The sequence below is a fragment of the Lycorma delicatula genome, chromosome 8, assembly GCF_047948215.1.
Source record: "Lycorma delicatula isolate Av1 chromosome 8, ASM4794821v1, whole genome shotgun sequence".
Classification (NCBI taxonomy): domain Eukaryota; kingdom Metazoa; phylum Arthropoda; class Insecta; order Hemiptera; family Fulgoridae; genus Lycorma; species Lycorma delicatula.
The window spans coordinates 31,731,497-31,752,333 of NC_134462.1; the positions used below are offsets into that span (position 1 = coordinate 31,731,497).

Below are 20,837 nucleotides of genomic sequence, written 5' to 3' on the forward strand. Positions count from 1 at the left end.
TACGTTCAAACAAAAGCAATACATCTCTGATGATGAAACTTGTTTTAGAACTTATCAGAATATTCAATATACAAAGATATCTGAAAAAAAATTAGGTAATTTATTTTATTTGAATAATATAGTTCAATATTTGAGCTAATAATAATTTCTAACTCAAAAACGTAATAAAATCAAAATGCACGCGTAATTATCACAGAAGTTATACAAAATGTTAACAAAACAACCATAATTCAAACAATAAACAGAATAAAATAAAGATCAACAGGAAGTAGTCTGAGCACTTTTAATGGAATAGATCATTTAAGAATTTTTTTTTATGGTCACTTAAGACAATTTTAGTAATGCATTATAAATAACTGGGTGCTATTTCAAAAATCTAATTACACAGGAGAAAATAAATAATACTTATTAATAAAGAATCCAAAACATCAAGAACATAACATTATTAAAAATACATTGCAAATGGAATTAATAAATCACGTATATATACATATATTAACTTTAGTCTTTTTAACATTTTCTCAACAGAATGTAATCATGTATGTTTTACAGTAACTAGGTAAATATTTCCCAAACTAAATTATCTTCCAAGATTTTTTGGGGAAATTTTTATTACAGCAGCATTTTTTTTTTTTATATTCATGTGAATGTTTTTTCTTTCAAGAAATGGACATTTCATCATTACCATTTCAATTTAACAGAACAAGTTGACAACGGTGCTATGAAATTTTTTATACTCGCTATTCATTTTGCTGTTTATAGTAAGCATATTATTGGAATATTAAGATATTGTTTATATTTTACCATAGCCGTTTCTTTGCTGCAGTACTTCCAAAAATCTACAGTTCTCAATTTTCTTTGTAAAAAATAAATTAAACAACTTAGATTTGGAACTGTGTTTAGAGTGTAATATCATGTGAATTAATATCAAACAATAATTTATAGAACCTTAACAAAGATAAAAACCAAAACTAAATGTTCTTCCAGCACTCATTAGATCTATTTATGCAGTTCAAAGAATAATATTTATCAACCAAACTCCCCTCCCCCCCAAAAAAAAGTAGATTAGTTTGCGTGATAGTATATTTCAACTCGGCATTATAATTCCAAATTTACAGTTAATTCCAATGTACAAATTTTCTCGATTTATTACACTACGATAGCAGGTGACATGTTGGTAAAAAATTTCAGTTTAATTCGGTTTTTCTTTTCAGAAGAAAGAGTACATTTGACATATTTTTGTTTTATTCTAGTCACAAATACAGTTCCAATGGCAAGAAATGAACAATTTCAAAATCATTAAGTACAATTAAAGATAAGAACTGATAAACCATTAAAATTTTGTAAAAAAAAGTTAACTTTATATAACACTGAAACAGAGTCAAAAGGAAAAATGTCATTCATTTTAAACATATCTAGATAAAATACACATATAACAGCATCAATGATCACAAATAAAGCTATAACAATATTAAAAAAGGGATTCATTCTTTCTTCCCCAAACTGAGTGGAGGCAATATAAATAATGAATAGTTTCCCATAAAGGATTAGTTTGTTGCTTAACACTACTTCTACCAGTTTTTCTTATAACTATGACATGTGTAAAACATCTGTCAAACTAGCAGTATATATCAAAGAGTTATTTTCATAGAGAATAATGAAATTCATCATTCTGCTAGTCCTTGTGATAAACAGAGTAGAGGCAGAATCTCACATAGGCAGAGTAGAGTCTTGGGCAGAATATCATTTGCAATTCAGTGGACTTGACATATACATAACAAACATATATTTAATTCAGGGAAGAAAGTAATAGGAGATCATCTTATTCCTCACTTTTCCTAATTAGTACGGCATGAAATGTTTATTTTTCTTTAAAATGACTATCAAAGTTTTAGGAGTGACTTCTGCCTTACGTCAGGTCACTGAAAATTGTAAAATTATTCCACCTACAATATAAATAATATTACCTATTTCTGTTGAGAATAATCATAATATGACATTAGCAATCATGCTAAATCAATCCTAATTGTTCAACGTGGTAGACAACTTTATTTTTTTAAATAGAGATCCCTACTTTTAAAGACATCAAATAAATCACATCATTATAAGATATTCACTTTTAAATATTTCTTAATAAACCATTAAGAAGATACAGCTCACCTATAATATACAAAATTCATTAATTTTTAATTGGAAGAAGGGTTTTCTATCTGTCTATCGCATTAAACTATAATGAAAATACTATTTACCATGAAATTTATTTTACTGACATTATTATACAAGTATATATATAATATCATTAATATTATATAATATCAAAGATTTATAATATACCTGTCTAAACCTACCTAAATTTATCTTATTAAATAACTTATTTAATAAGATTAATTTAACCATCATGGTATAAGTTTAACATTATTACTATTACTACCCAATGTGATTTAATTTTCAGGAATTTCATTTTAAAAGATGGTTTTTCTTTTTATACCTATTTTTTGTCTGGAATTGGTACAGAATTTTTATAGCTGGACACTCTTTCTGATCCCAATTAAGAAGAGGAAATTTGCAGAGTATGAAGTATAAAACATGACATATCCGATGAGGAACAGAACTGAAAACATTTCATATGAAAGATAAAAAAATAGTATCACTCTGATGTAGGAGCCACAGGTTTTTTAATGTAGGAATTAAAAAAATAATCTTAATTTTTTTAATAATTACTAATAAATTTATACAAATTGTTTAAAAACAATCAATTAAAATCTGTACATTGTGTTAAAAGATAAAAAATGTCAAACTAGTTAAATTAATACTATTAAAAGAATTAAAATTATTAGAAATTAACAGAATTGTTTTCTTTTAATAAAACTAATGAAAACTATAAATAGTGCAGTAAAGAACTTTATGAATAAAGCATTCACTAAGTGTAATATAAAATACTTGAAGAGATATTTCAGAATGAATATGTTGATTATTTTCAAGAACGTATAACAGTTCACATTTTCATGGATATAAAATACCCTTTGTTAAAACTCACATATATTTTAAACATGCTAAGATTAAAGTGTTATGCTGACTGAACAGTTTATGTCAGATCATCTCATATGACTACATGTATAAAATACACTTCATGCACACGCTGTGAATGATAACAAAGAGATCACATGTTCATAACAGTCGGCTTTCATATATTCATCCTTGTTCTATAATGTTATTATTAGAAATAATATATACAGTATTATAAAATATATAAAGCCAGCAAATTGCTAACATGAACAAAAATGTTTATTTTAAGTTCAATAATTAATTATGTAACAGAGAGATTAGATAACACAAAAAATCATTTAAATAATTAAATGAATTTATTCTAATTTAAAACAGATTATTTATTGCTTATGGGAGCTTGAATCATTTAAAAACATTCAATTCCATTACAAAACTAAAAGTTTCAAACCAGAAAAATTTCTTAATATTTTGTTTATAATTTTAAGTTTTAGTAAAGATGCTAAGAGCCAGAGATTAGTACACATGATAACTATGATTTCCACACAGAAGAGTTATAGATCAATGTATAAACAAACCATTAAAATTTAATGCAACTAATTAATCAGTTCTATCACCATCATGATATAAGTTGTAACATTATTACTGTTACAAATAAAATGATTTAATTTTCAGGAGTTTCATTTTAAAAGATCTTTTTTCTTTTTCTACCTATTTTTCTCCTGTATTGTTAGGTTCTAATAAACAACAAATCCTGATCTCTTAAACTTACAGGTCTTTGCTAAAACAAATCTAACAAAGATATATCAATAAATATTTTTTACATCCCTTATAACATGCACAGCAATAAATTTCTCCATGATAACGATATTTCTTTCCTAAATGTAATAATATATAATAGAGATACAGAATTATCAGTAAAAATTTACTCTTAATTATTATTTTAATTTCTTTACACTTAGTTCAAAAATAATATATCTGAGTAACATTTTTCTGTTTATGAGATCATATATATTTATAGATATAGTTTGTGTTTGTTTAAACTGATTCTAAATATATATATATTTTTTTTTGTTACTGAATGAGAGAATGATGGGAAACTCTGATTTTTTTAATTTCAAAAACTAAAACCCTAAGAATAGAAATTCTATCAATTTTTTATATCCCTAGAAATAATGGCTAGTATTACAGTAAAATGTATTAAAATTTTTACATTCTTCAGAATCTAAAAATTAAAAAGGATTTTACGTGTAGTGCAATCCTGTTCATATGTATGTATATATGAGAGGTTATCTCTAAAGTACAGATCGTTTCATTGTAAAAAAATTTATTCTGAAAATTTTATAAATATTTTTTATTTCTCTTAAACTACACACCTTACACTACTTGTCTAATTAATCGCCACAAGAATTAAGACATTTATCGTAACGATACACCAGCTTCAAAATACCCTCGTCGTATTCTTCTGCCGCCAGTCCATTTAGCCGCTGATCAACAGCATTTTTAAGTTTATCGTCACCCGCGAATTGCTTACCACTCAAAAATTCTTTCAATTTCCCAAACATATGGTAATCAGAAGGAGCTAAGTCTGTACTATATTATGGGTGATTGTACATTTTCCATCCAAATGTTCTCAGTAAATCACGTGTCGGACCCGCAACATGTGGACGTGCATTATCGTGCAGCAGGACGACGCCGTCGGTCAGCCGCCCACATCGCCGATTTTGAATAGCGCGCCGTAACTTATGTAGAGTTTTGCAGTAGGCTTCTGCATTTATAGTCGTTCCACGTGGCATGAAATCGATCAGCAGTATGCCAAACCGATTCCAAAAGACTGTGGCTCTATCAGTTTGCATCCAAATGGCTTTGGCTTAACCTTTGTTGGTCTGGTTGGTGATTGAGGATGACGCCATTCACTTGACTGCCGTAATTCCAAATCCATGTTTCATCATCAGTAACAATTGAAATAAGGTACTCATCTACTTTTTTTGAGCGGCACATCAAAATTTCCAAAGCAGATCCCATTCGGATTTTTTGTGACGTTCCGTTAAAACGTGCGGCACCCGACGTGCACAAACCTTTCTGAAGCCTGAATAATTATGAACAATGCGATCAATAACAGCTGTTGAAACATCAGGAAAAAGAAGGGCCAGGTCGGAAATCGTTCAGTGACTATATTTTCTGACTTCATCATCGACGCATTTCATTAAGTCCTCGCTGATTATCGAGGACCTCCCCGAGCGTTCTTCATCATGCAGATTTAACTCTATTATTTCTAAACATTGCACACTATTTTCGAACGTTTCTTTCATTCATTACATTATCACCGAACACAGCAACCGACTACCTATGAATTTTAGCCGGCTTAACTTTTTGATGGTTTAAAAAACATATAACCATGTATTTCAGAGTCGGCGGGAACATCGATTTTCTTGTTCATTTTATAACACAATAACTCACACTAATCAAAGACACTGCAACGCAACAACTGACAACAACGCAATGTGTACATTACTAGCATGGCCATGAACGACACAGGTTCGCCAACCTTAAGGAGAGAAATTTCCCAGGGGTCTTTACTTTAGAGATATCCCTCATAAGTATGTGTGCATGTTATATATTACATACACATATACATACATACATAAATCTTGAAAGAAGAATGTGAATGATAAAATTTGGTATGGTTCATTTACATAAGGCATTAATGCTATTAAATTTGTATGAAAATTAGTACCAATTTTATACATAAAACAGAATAAAATGTTTTTGGAATAAGAAATGCATATTCAGAAACTTGGTATTGTGAGTAGTACATTTGAGGAAAAGATGATATTAATTCTTTTAAGAAAAAAAATATGTATCCCCTTAATCCAGAATAACATTAAATACAGTAATGAATGTTTTCTATCCAAATTGACAATTTTTCTAACTTTTAAGTTGTTTATTGAAAACAAAAATAATAAAAGTAATCGAACTGGGCACAAGCCTGTTACTAAGTAAATAATTAAGTTTGAAGTAACTGGGAATAATAGTGTTTTGTTAGCAGAATAGTAGTGTCTAAGTCTTTCATCTGGAAGATCCTAAGTTCAAAGCCCAGTCAGCATGGTATTTATCATACGTTACAAAATTTCCATTCAACGTAAAAGCTTTTATAAGAAATGTTTTGAATTGTAGAAGCTTCAAGCTTAAATGTGAATTAATCGTCAACCAAAAAATAAATAAATAAAAGTATAGCTTTGTCACAAAAGTAAATTAATTATTTTTTAAAAGTACTGCTATCAAATATTTTTTGTGCCATTGTCTTCCATGGTCAATAGCACCTGAGAAATGTAAACTGCATGCATGGTACTGCAACCAGATTGCTCAAATTTGGTGATCTAAAGGAAACAATCTATTAAATATGTCAACAGCCACTAACGTTTATCCTGACAATGATAATTCATGATTTCATTTTCAGGATACTACTTCTTTACACATTTCAGGTCTAGTGAACACTATTTAGTATAATTTCTTTTAAAAACTAATTCTGGTAACTTAAATAGTTTAAAATATTTCATTCAAGGTCTCTTTAACTTCAGTTTGTAAAAATACAGAGCAGAGTACCTTAGCATAATAAAAATTATTATAAAAAGAAAATAAAAAAAATAATCAGTTTTGAAACTTGTTGCATAATTTTTCGTTAAAGAAGTAATTAAATAATAAGTAACATTAAAAGCAAAAATAATGTTTATCTTTTACAGAGGGGAAAGATTAAATTTAATTATTGGAAATTACAGTAAAATTCAACAATATTATGGCCACATCCTTTCTTTTACATGACAGCTTTATTTTGTGTTTGAGAAAAATAATTCAGTTTTTCATAAAATTAACATTTAATTCTGGTTTTTTTTTTAAGATCTACTTTGGTAAAAACAGAAGACCTGTAGGTTTTTTCTATATGGTCAAATTTTTCTATTTATTCTTCATCAAACAGACCAAATTTATGATTCATTTTTTGTTAGTTTATCAGCAATTTTTAAAATTTGTCAGGTAATCCCTTATTGTACATTTTCCTTATAACTTGAATGAAAAATTGTCTTAATGAAAAAAATAATAATACATTTTTACATAATATTTTGAAGATATTTTTCATTATTTTTTGTCCTTTTATAGAAGAATATAAACAAAAGAAGAAATTAAAGAATATAAAAAAAGAAGATTAAAGAAGATCTTGAATTAAGTAACTAAAACAAAAAGTTTGTAATATACAAGAGGCATCTTTGAATGTTATACAATACTTTAAATGTTATAATGTTGTATTGGGATTTCATAATTCCCTTAACAAAATAGTATGAACACACATTATATGCCATTAAACTGTAAATTTTACTAAGTTTGAAGTTAATATAACATTCAAACTGTAGTTTAACATTTCCATTACCTCTGTAATGGAGTTCCATTATCAACACTCTAGGGAGTTGATTCAAGAGAGGAATATACTCCTCAAATAGGTCAATCCTACTGTAGTCTATATTAATCAGATTTTCAATTGTTTACGAACCTAAATACTCTTAACTGATTTAAATAGTTATATTTTTAAAATAATATTATATAACCAAAGGAAATTTTAATATATTATTATACAAGAATTAAAACTGAGATCTCAAAAGAATGTATAAAATTTTTATAACAAAATTTATAAAACTTATCTTTAAGCGATTAAAAAACAGATAGATCTGATACACACACACAAATAAACTTTCGGATAACAAAACAACTTTTTTGGATTTTTTTTCACAAATAAACTTTTTGGAAAAATTGCTGTGTGGCAATTTTGCACAACTTCCTTCTTTCTTGCAACTAGTTACAGTAAAAAGGATTTAACACCACATTAAGAATATCCTGCAGAGTAGATTTCATTCAATATGTAACATAAATAAATGACACTAAAAAAGGATTTCTTATCCAATTCACTGAAATTATATTTAGTGAGTTTAAGAGAGAAAATGTTTGCTGGTAATTAGATTGTTTAAAATTAATTGTTTAACCCTTTTAATTCTATAATCAATTTATATTCCATCCAGTACCTTCTCCACTCCATTTCTAAGACTAATTATATTTAAAACTTGAATACACACCTCCTACAGTTCAAATATCAAGTAAAAATAAATGTAGTTAAATATCATGGATTGTTGCTCTTATGTTCTCACTGTTATAGTCGTTGCATTTAAGTTTTTACAAACGACCACTAGATGGTGCTAATGAGATGTGACATTACTGTTGTTGTAAAATTTGACTTTTTTATTGTTGCAACAGTGGCAGGTCAGAAATCAGCTGAGTGGTTTGTTTAGAATAAGCATTTAAGAAAAACAGTTTTGTGGAAAAATTGGAAATTTTACATGAACATTTTATTGGATATTTTTTACAATTTTAGTAAGCCCTCAAACAACAACAATGCCTCAAATTGCTTCGCTCAACTTTCAGTAATAAATCACCATCAGAAAAGACTATTGGTTTGCAGAATTTCATCATGGTCATGCTTCCATCAGTGATGAATTTTGTGAAAGTCTACCAAAATTAGTTGCTGTTCCAAAAAACATTGATGCTGTGTGGAAAATGGTTGAAGAGGATCGGCATGTGACTTACCATGAGATATAGGTATCCTTAGATACACTGAAGACTACAGTACATTCGATTTTGCATGAAAATTTAGTTGTGAAAAAGATCTGATCTGTTCCCAATGGATTCCGCATAATTTGATGAAACCTCAAAAACAGGCTTGTATCAAATGGTGTAAGGAAATGCTCAAAAAATTTGACTAAGGAAATGCAAAGTCCGTATACAACATTGTAACAGAAGTTGAAAGTTGGATATATTTGTATAAGCCAGAAACTAAGCATCAATCAATTGTTTGGAGTTTTAAGACGAATAAAATCCAACAAATGTATTTTGTTCACAAAGTACTTCCAAGAAAATGATTGCTTGCTTCTTTGGTTATACTGGACATGTATGTAGCAACCATTGCTTTAGAGGATTGAAGAATAGTTAATGTTCAATTTCTTGGCCAAAAGTCATCAACGATATCAGGAAAATCAACCGAAAACATTGTATCATTCTTCATCATGACAATGGCAGCTCTCACACAGCAGGTCAAATAATTGATTATTTGAGAGAGACAAACATTGAATTAATGTCTCATTGCCCACATTCACCTGATTTATCACCTAACAACTTCTTTTTGTTCCCGAATGTTAAACAAAAAATGTATGGACAATAATTTTCATCACCTCAAGAAGCTGTTGAATCCTTCTGAAACCATGTTTTCGAGGTACCAACTTCAGAATGGAAAAAATGTTTCAAGAATTTATTCAAACACATGTAAAAGTGTATAATAAATCTTAAATATGGTTATTTTGACAATAAAACGATTTGTACCAAATTTTTTCTTTCATTGTTTTTGTAAAAACTTAAAAGTTAGCCCTTGTAATGTAACATCAAACTATCATTAGTTACTTAGAGTAATATTCTCTGTATTACTTATCCATAAAAAAACTCTCAAATAGTCAATGCTTTACAGTGACATTGTTAGTGTTGTTCAGGAGAAGAAAGTGGCTGTATATTTGATTAATTTATTAATTAAAAATAATACACATAATTATGGTAATGCTGCTATCTGCTCAAATAAGAGAGAGTTGTTTATTTCAGTAATGCTAATCGAATAACTCTAGACTTCATCCTGACAAATTTTTCATTATAAAAAAAACACTATGAAGTAAAAGAACTAAGTTTTAGTGATATAAATAAGGTAAAAAGTAAAATCAGTTATATCAATTAAAAGAGTGAAAAAAACCTAATTTTATTAAATTTGAATTGATATTTTTTTAACGTATTTATTTATATATTTTCTTTATCTAAAGTATTAAAAACAAGAACAATAATAGTTATTGGTACTTACGTATTAACACCGCCGCAGCTACAGCTTTATTTAAAAACAAAGTAGTCAATCGGATTTCGGTGGAAAATGGGCCGATATAGAGTTTAACATAGATTCAAAACAGTCTCTTTATTAATTTTAATAAATGGTTATTTATATTTATTTATTTTATAAATATGTAACCAAACTTAACCTACGCTCGCCCGCTAACCTTGACTAATTAACAGGAGTGTTTTGATTATTTAAATAATAAATAATTGCTACAATAATTACTGAATTTATTAAATAAATACTCAAAAAATTATGGTGTTAATTAGTCAAGGTTAGCGAACAAAGCGAGCATAGGTTTAGTTTGGTTAAATTATATTTATAAATATAAATAACCATTTATTCAAATTAATAAAGAGACTCTTCATTTTCCACCGAAATCCGATTGACTACTTTGTTTTTAAATAAAGCTGTAGCTGCGGTGGGGTTAATACGTAAGTACCGTTATTTTACTAATTAAAATACAGTCAAATGTGGGATTAATTAAATAAAATTTAAAAAGTAATTAAACCAATTTTAAAAACTGCATTAAAAATTAAAGTAATGTAATTCTTTAAATTTTGACTTTCAGAAGTAAAGTATACATTAAATATAAATGATTACCATCAATTTACAAGCCACTAAATTTGGTGCAGACTTCAAAAGATTGAAATTTAAATAATTAAAAAATATCATTAGTCTTTAATGAAGATCTTTTTGCTGTATACATTTTTAAAGATTTATTTTATTTATAATTAAAATTTGGATCTACAAGTTGATTTTTCAAAAAGTTGCCTATATTAAAAAACAACTGCAAATAAGAAAGAAAAGGTAAAAAACCTATGTCTTCATAAAAATATATTAAAAAAATGCAGAGAAAAGAGTGATAAAGACTCCTACTAACTAACCCATTAATTCCCTCTATAATATAAAAATATGTTTGTTTTTTTTGCTTCTGAAAGAGAATGCAGAGAAATGACAACACACACCTAATGGGCACGAGCAAAGACACAAATGAAAGAATATATATTTTTTACCCTAGTTTTGGAAATTTAAAAAAAAAATTTTTAATTTCTCATGAAAAGAAATAATTTGAATATCATGACATAAGGATATATATCAGTACATTGTAATAATCCAATACTAATAAACGTTGATGAGAAATACCTTCAAATCATACATACGTAACAATTTATTTTTTAATTTTAAAAATTTTTCACTAAGTAATCTGAAAAAAATTTAAATGGAAATATCAGAGGAAGAATCTCTGTAAAAAAAAAAGAATCTTCTGAATTGGTCTATTTTTGTGTTGAGAATGTACTCATTTTACTGGTCATTTAAATACAAAATTTACCTGCTCAAAAAACATTAAATACATTAAACATTAAGAAGCTGGTGAGAATCCTAATGAAAACAAAATTTAGTTTAGAATAATCATTGTCAATCTTATATAACATACATGCATGCATAAGATTCACTTACAGTTTTTTTTAAATTTTAATTAGGAAAGAGAGAATTTATGTTATTTTCTAGTATGTAACTTTTTTTTTGTTATAAAGTTCAAAAGATGAACACTGGTTTAAGATTTAATACATGTGATAATGTCATCTTCTGATAAGTAATAAAATATAATCCCATAACATGAAATATAAATGAGGAAATGAAAAATTACTTTTGTTAAAACAGTCGAAAATGCTTGCATTGCATATGAGGTTAAAAAGATTTTAGATAAAAAAACATCAACAACCAGAAAGGAAATCCTGGACACACTCAGATTCAAGTTTTCAACAATATTGTACCCACATTAAATACCCTATAAGATTATATAATATAGTTCAAAATACACAGAATTTCATTTTTAAACTCATTATCTAATTATTCATTTCTTTATAACTCCCCATGTATACAAAAAAGAATGATCTTGGGTAAGAGGATAAATATCGTGATTAGAGGTATTCATGACAACAGGCTGTTTATTTCCTATCTCTATCACTTTTTTCCTTATACAATCTTTTACATACCACAAAAAACTGAGTCAGTCATTAAGCTGCCTTCATATTTGGTGCCATGCAGGAATCTTACAGTCTCTTCTTTATTGTAACTCAATGGAATGGTGACTATTAGCGGGATTATCAAGGTTCTCGCTTCCACTACAAGAGTTGCACATGCACCCAAATTAATGACCTAGCTGCATAAAACTGTGCCTTCTTTATCTAAAATCTAAATCCAATCTGAACAAACTTATAGAAACACTACATTACCGGTTTTATTTATTTATTTTTTTTAAATTTAAATTCTACAATAATTAGACTTGTGTATGCGAATAAGTACATAAATTTGTTTAATGAGAAAAATATCATGCCTGAAGAGGATTGAATTTGAAACTTTCAAGATAAGGTTTAATTTATCTTAACTAATAAATCATTAAAAAAAATATTTTATATTGTAAAATCCATAACTCACCAGTAGCTAAAAAATGATCAAGAGTTGAATAAGCAGAAGCGTGGAGTTTGCAAATGTTCTTTCAATCATTACATCTAACACAGTTATCAACAAATCACACCCTCTTTCTTTAATTTTCATAACAACTGTCAAAAATCTTTATATATTCCTATTCATATGTAAATGGGTTGAATTATTTTATACATAAATTTGTAACACTTAAAGATATTCCACATCTCAGAATATTCTGTAATTGATAATAAATAATAACAGTTAGATATATATGTAATTTTATAAATGTATTTAAATACTAGTAAAATTATTATTATTTTTTATTTTAATTTTATTGCCATATATTTCATAGTAAAACATATTAAGGATGTTCATTAAGCCTAAGATTATTAATAGTCATTAAAAAAAAAGCACAGTTCAGTTAATTAATTATCTAGTGTCTCAATTTAACATATATACTGAATACAAATGAATATATTTATATGTAATTAATAAATTATCTTTTTTATCAGAAACCGATGGTTGGACAAGATAAAAGAACAACATGCTGTTTGTGCTGCGAAAAAGGACCAGTTGTTTTAAGAACACAGCTCGAACGTTCTGCTTATGTGTGCGGGGAATCAATTAAATTAAGGGCTAGTGTAGATAATCAAGGTGAAGAAGAAGTACGACTTAAGGTTAAATTATTACAGGTAACTGCGAGTGTGTATATATATATATATTTATTATATATTTATATAATTATATATTATATATAGGTAAATGTGTGTATGTGTATATACCTATTTATATATATAGGTAAATGTGTGTATGTGTATATACTCATATATAATTCTCATTTAATCATTGACTTAGTGTACTCTTTTACTTCTACAAGCAAAAACCAAAGAATATATTATTACATAAACATAGTAATTGTAATAAATTATGAATCTATATAATACAAACATACATTAAGAAAATTATATTTAAAAGAATGCTAATTTTATGAAATTTGAGGTATTCACTGACAGTTTCCAAACAGTCAAATTATTTTTTTACTCCCATTTCTTCAAGTTTTGCAAATATCTGAACAGTGGACCAGATTTAAATCTGATAAATTTTATCTAACACCCATTAGTACACAAGATATAATCACCTACATTCTGCGGTAATAAAAAATTTCAGTTTGACAGAAGCCATTGTTGCATCATCGATTGGGATTTCAAAAAATGTAATCAGCTAGTTCTATTGAATTGTGTAATAACACAGTTCAATATAACTAAGATAACCACTAGGTTGCATTAAGAAATTGATTAAAAAAACTATTAGCTTACTATGAAGGTTATCTGAGCCATCTCATAAAACATTTCAAATTACATCATAAAAATATTTTCAATTTTAATAGAAGTATAAATAAAGAACTAATAGTAAAGTTGTAAACAGTAAGACAACTTAAAGATACATAAAATTAATAAGTACATAACCTACCTTCGGCAAAACTGAACAACTAGGCAGCAGTTCAGTTAATTAATTGCCACAGTTTTCAATTGCATTCAAGTGTAATTTACTACGAAAAGTTTTAGAAAAATATTTCCCGAGAATGAAAAAAATAATAACTCTGAAATGATGCTAATTTTTTATGATCAACTTCCCGATTTAATTTTTAATTCGAGGAACTACGACTAAAGGTATTGAAAGTTTCTACAAAATTCAAAACATATTAGTCAAATTAACGTCAAATTGTTGCATTCACGGAAAACAGAATACACACGTGTCCATACATAAGTTAGTATGTATTTCTACGTAGCTCGATTGAAATACAACATAGTCACGTTTAACAGCCCTGTCAGTGCAACAGTTAAACTAAATGATAAAGGTGCAACGTTTATAGTGGCACTTTCATACGTACCTAGAAAGCAGTTAGTATCATTTTCCTCATCGTACGTTAGCCATATACAACAATAAATTTTGTCTTCCAGTATTTATTACCATTAACTCAAAGCAAGCTCTACCAGTAATAAGACGATGATTCGAGTGCCGTCAATATCCCGCTATCTGTCGCAGACAATTAAAGTAAGTTAAATTTTATACATTTTCATTCATCTACTGGTTAAAATTAGAACTAAATGATATTTGTTTAGTTTTTCAACCGCTGTAAATGCGTCGTATATTTTCAAATGAAGTCTAAATAAAATAAACCAAAGATGAATAAATTAAAATAAATCCCAATAAAAAAGCGAACTAAAAATTAGAGAGCTTTAATTTTCATTTCTTTTAACTTTTGCTTTATAAATCGGACCCAAATTAAGGGTTAGTAAGTCGCTGATTGATTTTAATTTGGCGCGACTTCAAAAAGTAGTAATTCAACGGATAGTTTAAAAAGAATAATTTCTAATCTTTAGTGAAGTTTTTTTTATTTAACTGTAAAACCCCGAATGTTCAGTTAAGTTTTTATTTAAAATATGTCTAGGCCAAAAACTATAATGCTAATATACAACATACAATTCACAAGTAACCTGTATCTTGATAAAAACAAAAATTGACATAAAAGGACTTACTGAATGTGAGGTGCTGAGGCTATGTGACACACGTATATGTTATTTTTTTATCAAATTATTTTTAAATAGATTTTTTTTCAACTTTCTCATGAAAAAACATTGAATATCAGAATGTTACATGCTATTAAAAAAAAAAGAACAATAATAAACAGTGTTAACAAATGAAAAAAAAATCTTCAATAAGTTATCAATGATAATGAAATTTGATGTTTAAAAAAATTACTCAAGTTACTTTGCGCCAAAACTTATAATAGGACCACCACAAATTACACAACAAAGTAAAAAAAAAATCATCAGTATAGTTTATTTGAGAAAGAGCAGACTTTAAGCATATATTAAATAATAATAAATACATCCAATTTGGTTCAATAACCTTTTTTTTGAAGTTGGTTAAAAACAAATATGAGTATAAAATTGCTACAATAACATCAAGTTAATACAGCCTTGGTTTTTTAACCCCTGATTGTAGCGAATCGAAAAAAGGAGTTATGTGTTTCACCTATGTGATGTATGTTCACAATTTTCTCAGTACCTACATCAGCTACCGACTTGGTTCTTTCTCAGAATTATTTGTCATGATCCTCTGAAGGTGTTGAGCCATATCATAAACTTTTAACATTTTTAATTTCATTATTATTTTTTATTGTTTACTTTATTTTTTTTTTTTAATGTTGGAAGTATTTAAAAATTTTTAATTTTATAGTTGTGAGACAACTTTATGTATATCTACTAGACTTACTCATGATTATTTTTATTTTTTTATTAATCATTATATATATATATTTTTTTTAAATGGAAACAAATATTCTAAAATATATTTTAGGTTGCTCTAATTGTATTTAATGTTATTTAATTATTGTATTTAATGTGTAATTTCTAATTGATATCTATACCAATGAATGAAATTAAAGGGCTCACTAATCATGAACCTTATTCATTAACTAAAACGTGGAAAAAATAATAATGATTGAAGATCAAGGTAAATAATCAAGTAATTGGATTGATTCATCAATATGAATAACAAAATTTTGGCAGTCTAATAGTAATAAAAACCAAAACAGTAAATTTAAATTTGGAATCTCATTTTTAACTTGAATTTTCTCTGTTGTATAACCAATAATTCTGATAAAAAAACATTACTGAAGGAGGTATTAATATGTGTTTTGCTACATCATATTTACAGAACTTGCACTCCTTCCCTATAAATAAACATTTAAATATTTGTCCCTTTAGACGTGCTGTATAATTAATAAATTGTTAATTTCATTTCAAATTTAAACAAGATAATTCTTAGTTATTTTTATTTAATTAAGGAAACATAGATTAAAATTATTATAATTTATAAAAGATAAGGTTTATGCTATAGATAATAGCTTTTTATTCTCCAGAACATGACTATAACACATTATATGTTTTTTCACCCTTATAAAAGTCATTAACTCACGTTTTCTTTTTTTATAGTATGTAGAATACTTCATTGATCGTGGAGTACTTGGTGTAACCAAAGAAATACAACATCTTGTTCTGGAGTACCAGGGAGATTCAGTGAAACCTAATACTCGTTCCAAGTGGGACTCGGCTCAAAGCCTTGTAGTGCCTGTAATGCCGCCTTCACTTATTGGAATTTGCCGCTTACTTCAAATATATTATGTTCTCAAGGTAAGATAGTTAAAACATTTGTTACATCATTTCTTTTGAAGTATTTTTCCATCTTTCTCTAGTTGCATATAAAAAAGATATTATAAAATATGTGAATGATATTGCAATAATTACATTAAAAATAAATTTAAATGTGTAGTAACTCCAATCAAAGAATTCAGTATTCTTTTTCTGCTTTATCAATTAGTGTAGCAAGCATAAATCCTACAGAAGGATTTACAAAGTGTAGATACATTCTATAACTCCGTAATTCATACTACAATGTTTTTCAGATTTTTTCATCTGAAAAATGAAATTGAAGCTCTAGTAATTAAGGTAAAATTTTAAATTTACTATAATTATGTAAAAATATTAATCGTTTAATGACAAACCAAATCAAATTCATATAACTTACTAAAAACTCGAATCACAACACTTTCAGTTGATTTTGAGCCCATCTTCACTGACTACGCAAAATTAATTAAAATGATTAATACCATGAAAAACTGAATGCAATTTAGAAGTCTTCAGTTACTAAAATGGATTTGTTCAACTTAAGAACTCTATTAAAGCATTATATTTTAAATGTAGTGCTTTAATAGAGTTCATTAAAATTTTTATTTAAATGTAAAATTTAAGATCTAAAAGTCTATTAAAATAAATAAATGAAAGTCTATTTATTATGTAATTATTATTATTAGATATAAATTTCTAGGCTTTAAGTAAGGCATAAATCATAATACGGTATTAAAAATAATATAAATGCTTTCATGATTGGTATTATTCCTTAATCTGTTAGTTTTAAGTTTGATTTTTTCAGCAAGGATCAGGTATTTTTTCTCATATCACTTTGTTTCATCCTCCTCATTATAAATGCAGTATGTACAAGGATGTAGTACTAAAATAAAATAAAAGATTTGTTGAACAGAATAAATAAATATGATAACACTTAAAAATTAAAATAACTCGCCAACAAATTGTTGAAACCATTTTTCCAAAGACATTTCAGAAAAAATTATTTGTATCATCCTAAGTGGAATTTCTGGTATTGATAACAAAGTTGTTAATACACATGCGTGCCTGTGTGCACATACACACACACACACACACACACACACACACACACACACACACACACACACATTTTATGTGTATGTGATTCAGTAATTTGAATGTGTTAACCAAAATACTACAGGACACCCAGACTGAGAAAATCTTTGCAGGTAATTTTAAGTTTAAAGCTAATGAATTTTCTTCGTTGGGTTCATCTGAATCATTCAGATTTAAAGAAATACTCAAAAATACATTTTAGGAGAATGAGACATTTTAAATATCTATCAATTAATTGCATATCTACTCAAATTAATTTTAATATTTACTGATTTATTGTAAATTCTTCAAGTTTGATTGTAATTATGTTTTTTTTTTAATATTTTAAAAATTATTTCTTTTATTATATATAATTTTTTTTAAATTTTGCCTATTATTCATGCATAATATGACAGAATCTTCAATATATATTATATTTTATATCTGGGAAAATGTTTTTGCAAAGACTTATATTTATATATAGCATTTGATGAGCAACAAAACTTTTGTTTTCAGTTTGTTGAGAATGGGATTCACGTCTGCCATTTTATTTTCTTCAAATCATCTTATGATATCTATTGTCACTTGTATGACTGAGATGGCTAATTTATTTTACATATACGTCATGAAAATCAAATCTTTCTGGATATATAGGCATAAACAAACGACCATGTTGCATAAACACACAACTTCTGTTGAAATTTGATAAAAAGTCTTTGTATAATTTACATTTTCTACTTTTAAACAACTACTTTTTATAATACCTACAGCAAAATTAACAATAAATTTATTAAAAATTAAACAAAAAAGTGAAAAATCATTATTAAAGTAAAAATTGGCTCATTTAACTAAATCAAAATAAATTCATAATCTTCTTAAAAACAATATAATAATTTCTCCATAATAAAGCAAACAACTGTTTTTTATTCAACTGACGTACAAACAAAATTAAAATTATTTAAATAATAGTTTGTAAAGAAAAGCAATTACAGTAAATAGAATGGAAGTGTATGTGTGTGTGCATGTATTATATGAGTGTGTATGAGTGCTCGCAAGTGCGTACACTTAAGTAATAGATATATAAGTATCTACTAGAATATCTGCGTATAATTACTGATTTTGTCAATATTTTTTTTGTAGGTGAACCTGGAATTTGAAAAATCTGGTGATGATTTGCATATGCATTTTCCAATTACTGTAGCGACAGTTCCATTTCGAATTCCAAATTCAAATCAGCAGCCAGTTATTCATTATGGTATACAGAATTTATATCTTCTTTATTATTGTTTTTTGCATGTATATTCAGTACCATAACCAAAATGGTTGTAGACAATCATGATTAATTTAAGTATTCAACTTGACAGAAATTGTGCTAATTAACACTTTAGGCTAATTTTTTCTTATCTATGGATGAAAAAACTAAAAAAAAGATCATAAATATATTTTAATATCCCATATCTGGAGAAATAGGTAGTAAAAATCCAGTAAAATTACAGTTTTTATCTTCCTTGATTAATATAAAATAGTAGGAGGTATTAAAAAAAAAATTAAAAGCAGAACAATTCTAAAGAATTGCCTATCACAAAATTATTGTTAGGTAAAAGAAAATGTGAAATTAGAAATAAATAAAATATCCTACATATGATATTTTGCTGAATTATTTCTAAGGAATTCAGGTTTAATCATATGATATGTTACCAAAGTATAATTTTAACTGCAATATCAATTTTGTAAATTTATTTATATATCAGTTTAGTATTAATTATTCATTTAGTATTTAGTTTAGTCATTTATTTAATATTTATTTGTGTATCAATTTAGTTTATTTATTTAGTAATTTTAATTGTAATATCAATATCTTTGTTTTGTAGAAAGTTATATTTTACATTGCGCGTTAATAAATGCAGAATAATAACGAAATAAAAATAAGATAAATAATGTGTAAATGTTTAAGAATACAAAAAGGTACATTTAAAATAAGATTTTTTTTTCTTTTAAATTAATCAATTTACATTTTATTTGTATGCAATTATAAAAAAGAAAAAAATTAATACTATAATTAAAAATTTGTGAATATAATCTAAATAAATTATCCTGGGCAAGACAATAAATTACCCCAATCAAAGACAGTCCTATGAATTGGTTGTGATATAAGAACCTCATACTCTCTTTTCCTTATCTTTTCATCCTGATTTAATTTCCAGTTACCTCTCCTAGCTGACACTTCTTGATAACCAGCAGGGCAGCCATTTCTTTATTGTAAGCACTCCTTCGTACTTATGGAACAGTCTAAAAGTTCCATCTCCTACCCAGGATTACACAAAAAGTCAAACTACTGGATGAAGTGTCTGTTGAGTAAATCCAGGCCAGTATTCCTATTTCTAATTTATCTACTTGTCTTATGTTAATAATAAAATGTATAATTTATATTTTTACAGAAGTAGCATGTGACCATGTAGAAGGTGGTATATACATTGGGCCAGAGTTCCTTTTAGGTCAAGTCTATGATGGAAGCAATAATCAAGAAGTACGAGAGACAGTAGTTCTATATCGCCCAGTATATGTTTGTGTATCGCGTCCTGACTGACAACAACTTCCTGCTCCAGAGTAGCTGGAGTTTTTTGTAAAAATGCTATTTAATATAAACACATACATAAAGTACGAATACATTAATCATTTTTATTTAAATGTGTTAAATAAATATTACAAGGTTTTTATCATGATTAATTTATTTACAAATAAAAACATTTTTTATTATTTTTTTAACTTTGAAAATTTAAATGCCACTGTATATATTTTATAATAATTGTATGATAAATAACAATAAAAAATTACAAAAGTAAAAGGCACATTAAATAAGTAATTGTTTAAATGTAAATCAAAGATGTGTTGTTAAATAAACAATAATTTAATAATATTACTGTATAAATTGTTTAAAATGTGCCAATTTTATGTTATCGTTTTTTTGTAAAACATGCATTTTTATTTATTTATTTACTTTCTAGCAAATAAAAAAGCTGAATTCCATCTTAAGATAACAATAAGAAGTTCATGAAAATAATTAAACTGCAATATAAATTGCAAAACCCTCTGCTACATACTGCAACCTTTTGAAATAAAATTAAAATGTTGAAAAAATACATTTTTCAACTATCTGTGTTATTATTATT

At 26.8% G+C, this 20,837-nt stretch overlaps 1 protein-coding gene across 1 annotated transcript in view; it reads left to right on the forward strand.

The window, feature by feature from the left end:
• LOC142329184 (arrestin domain-containing protein 2-like) overlaps positions 1 to 20,509 on the forward strand; it is a 141,538-nt gene extending 121,029 nt beyond the window's left edge. Inside the window, exons 5-8 of the mRNA XM_075373578.1 lie at positions 12,913 to 13,092; positions 16,402 to 16,599; positions 18,808 to 18,922; positions 20,106 to 20,509. Of these exons, the coding sequence (XP_075229693.1) occupies positions 12,913 to 13,092; positions 16,402 to 16,599; positions 18,808 to 18,922; positions 20,106 to 20,254 (642 nt within the window). The 3' untranslated portion in view covers positions 20,255 to 20,509. The remainder of the gene's footprint in view (positions 1 to 12,912; positions 13,093 to 16,401; positions 16,600 to 18,807; positions 18,923 to 20,105) is intronic.
• The last annotated feature ends 328 nt before the right edge of the window (positions 20,510 to 20,837 follow it).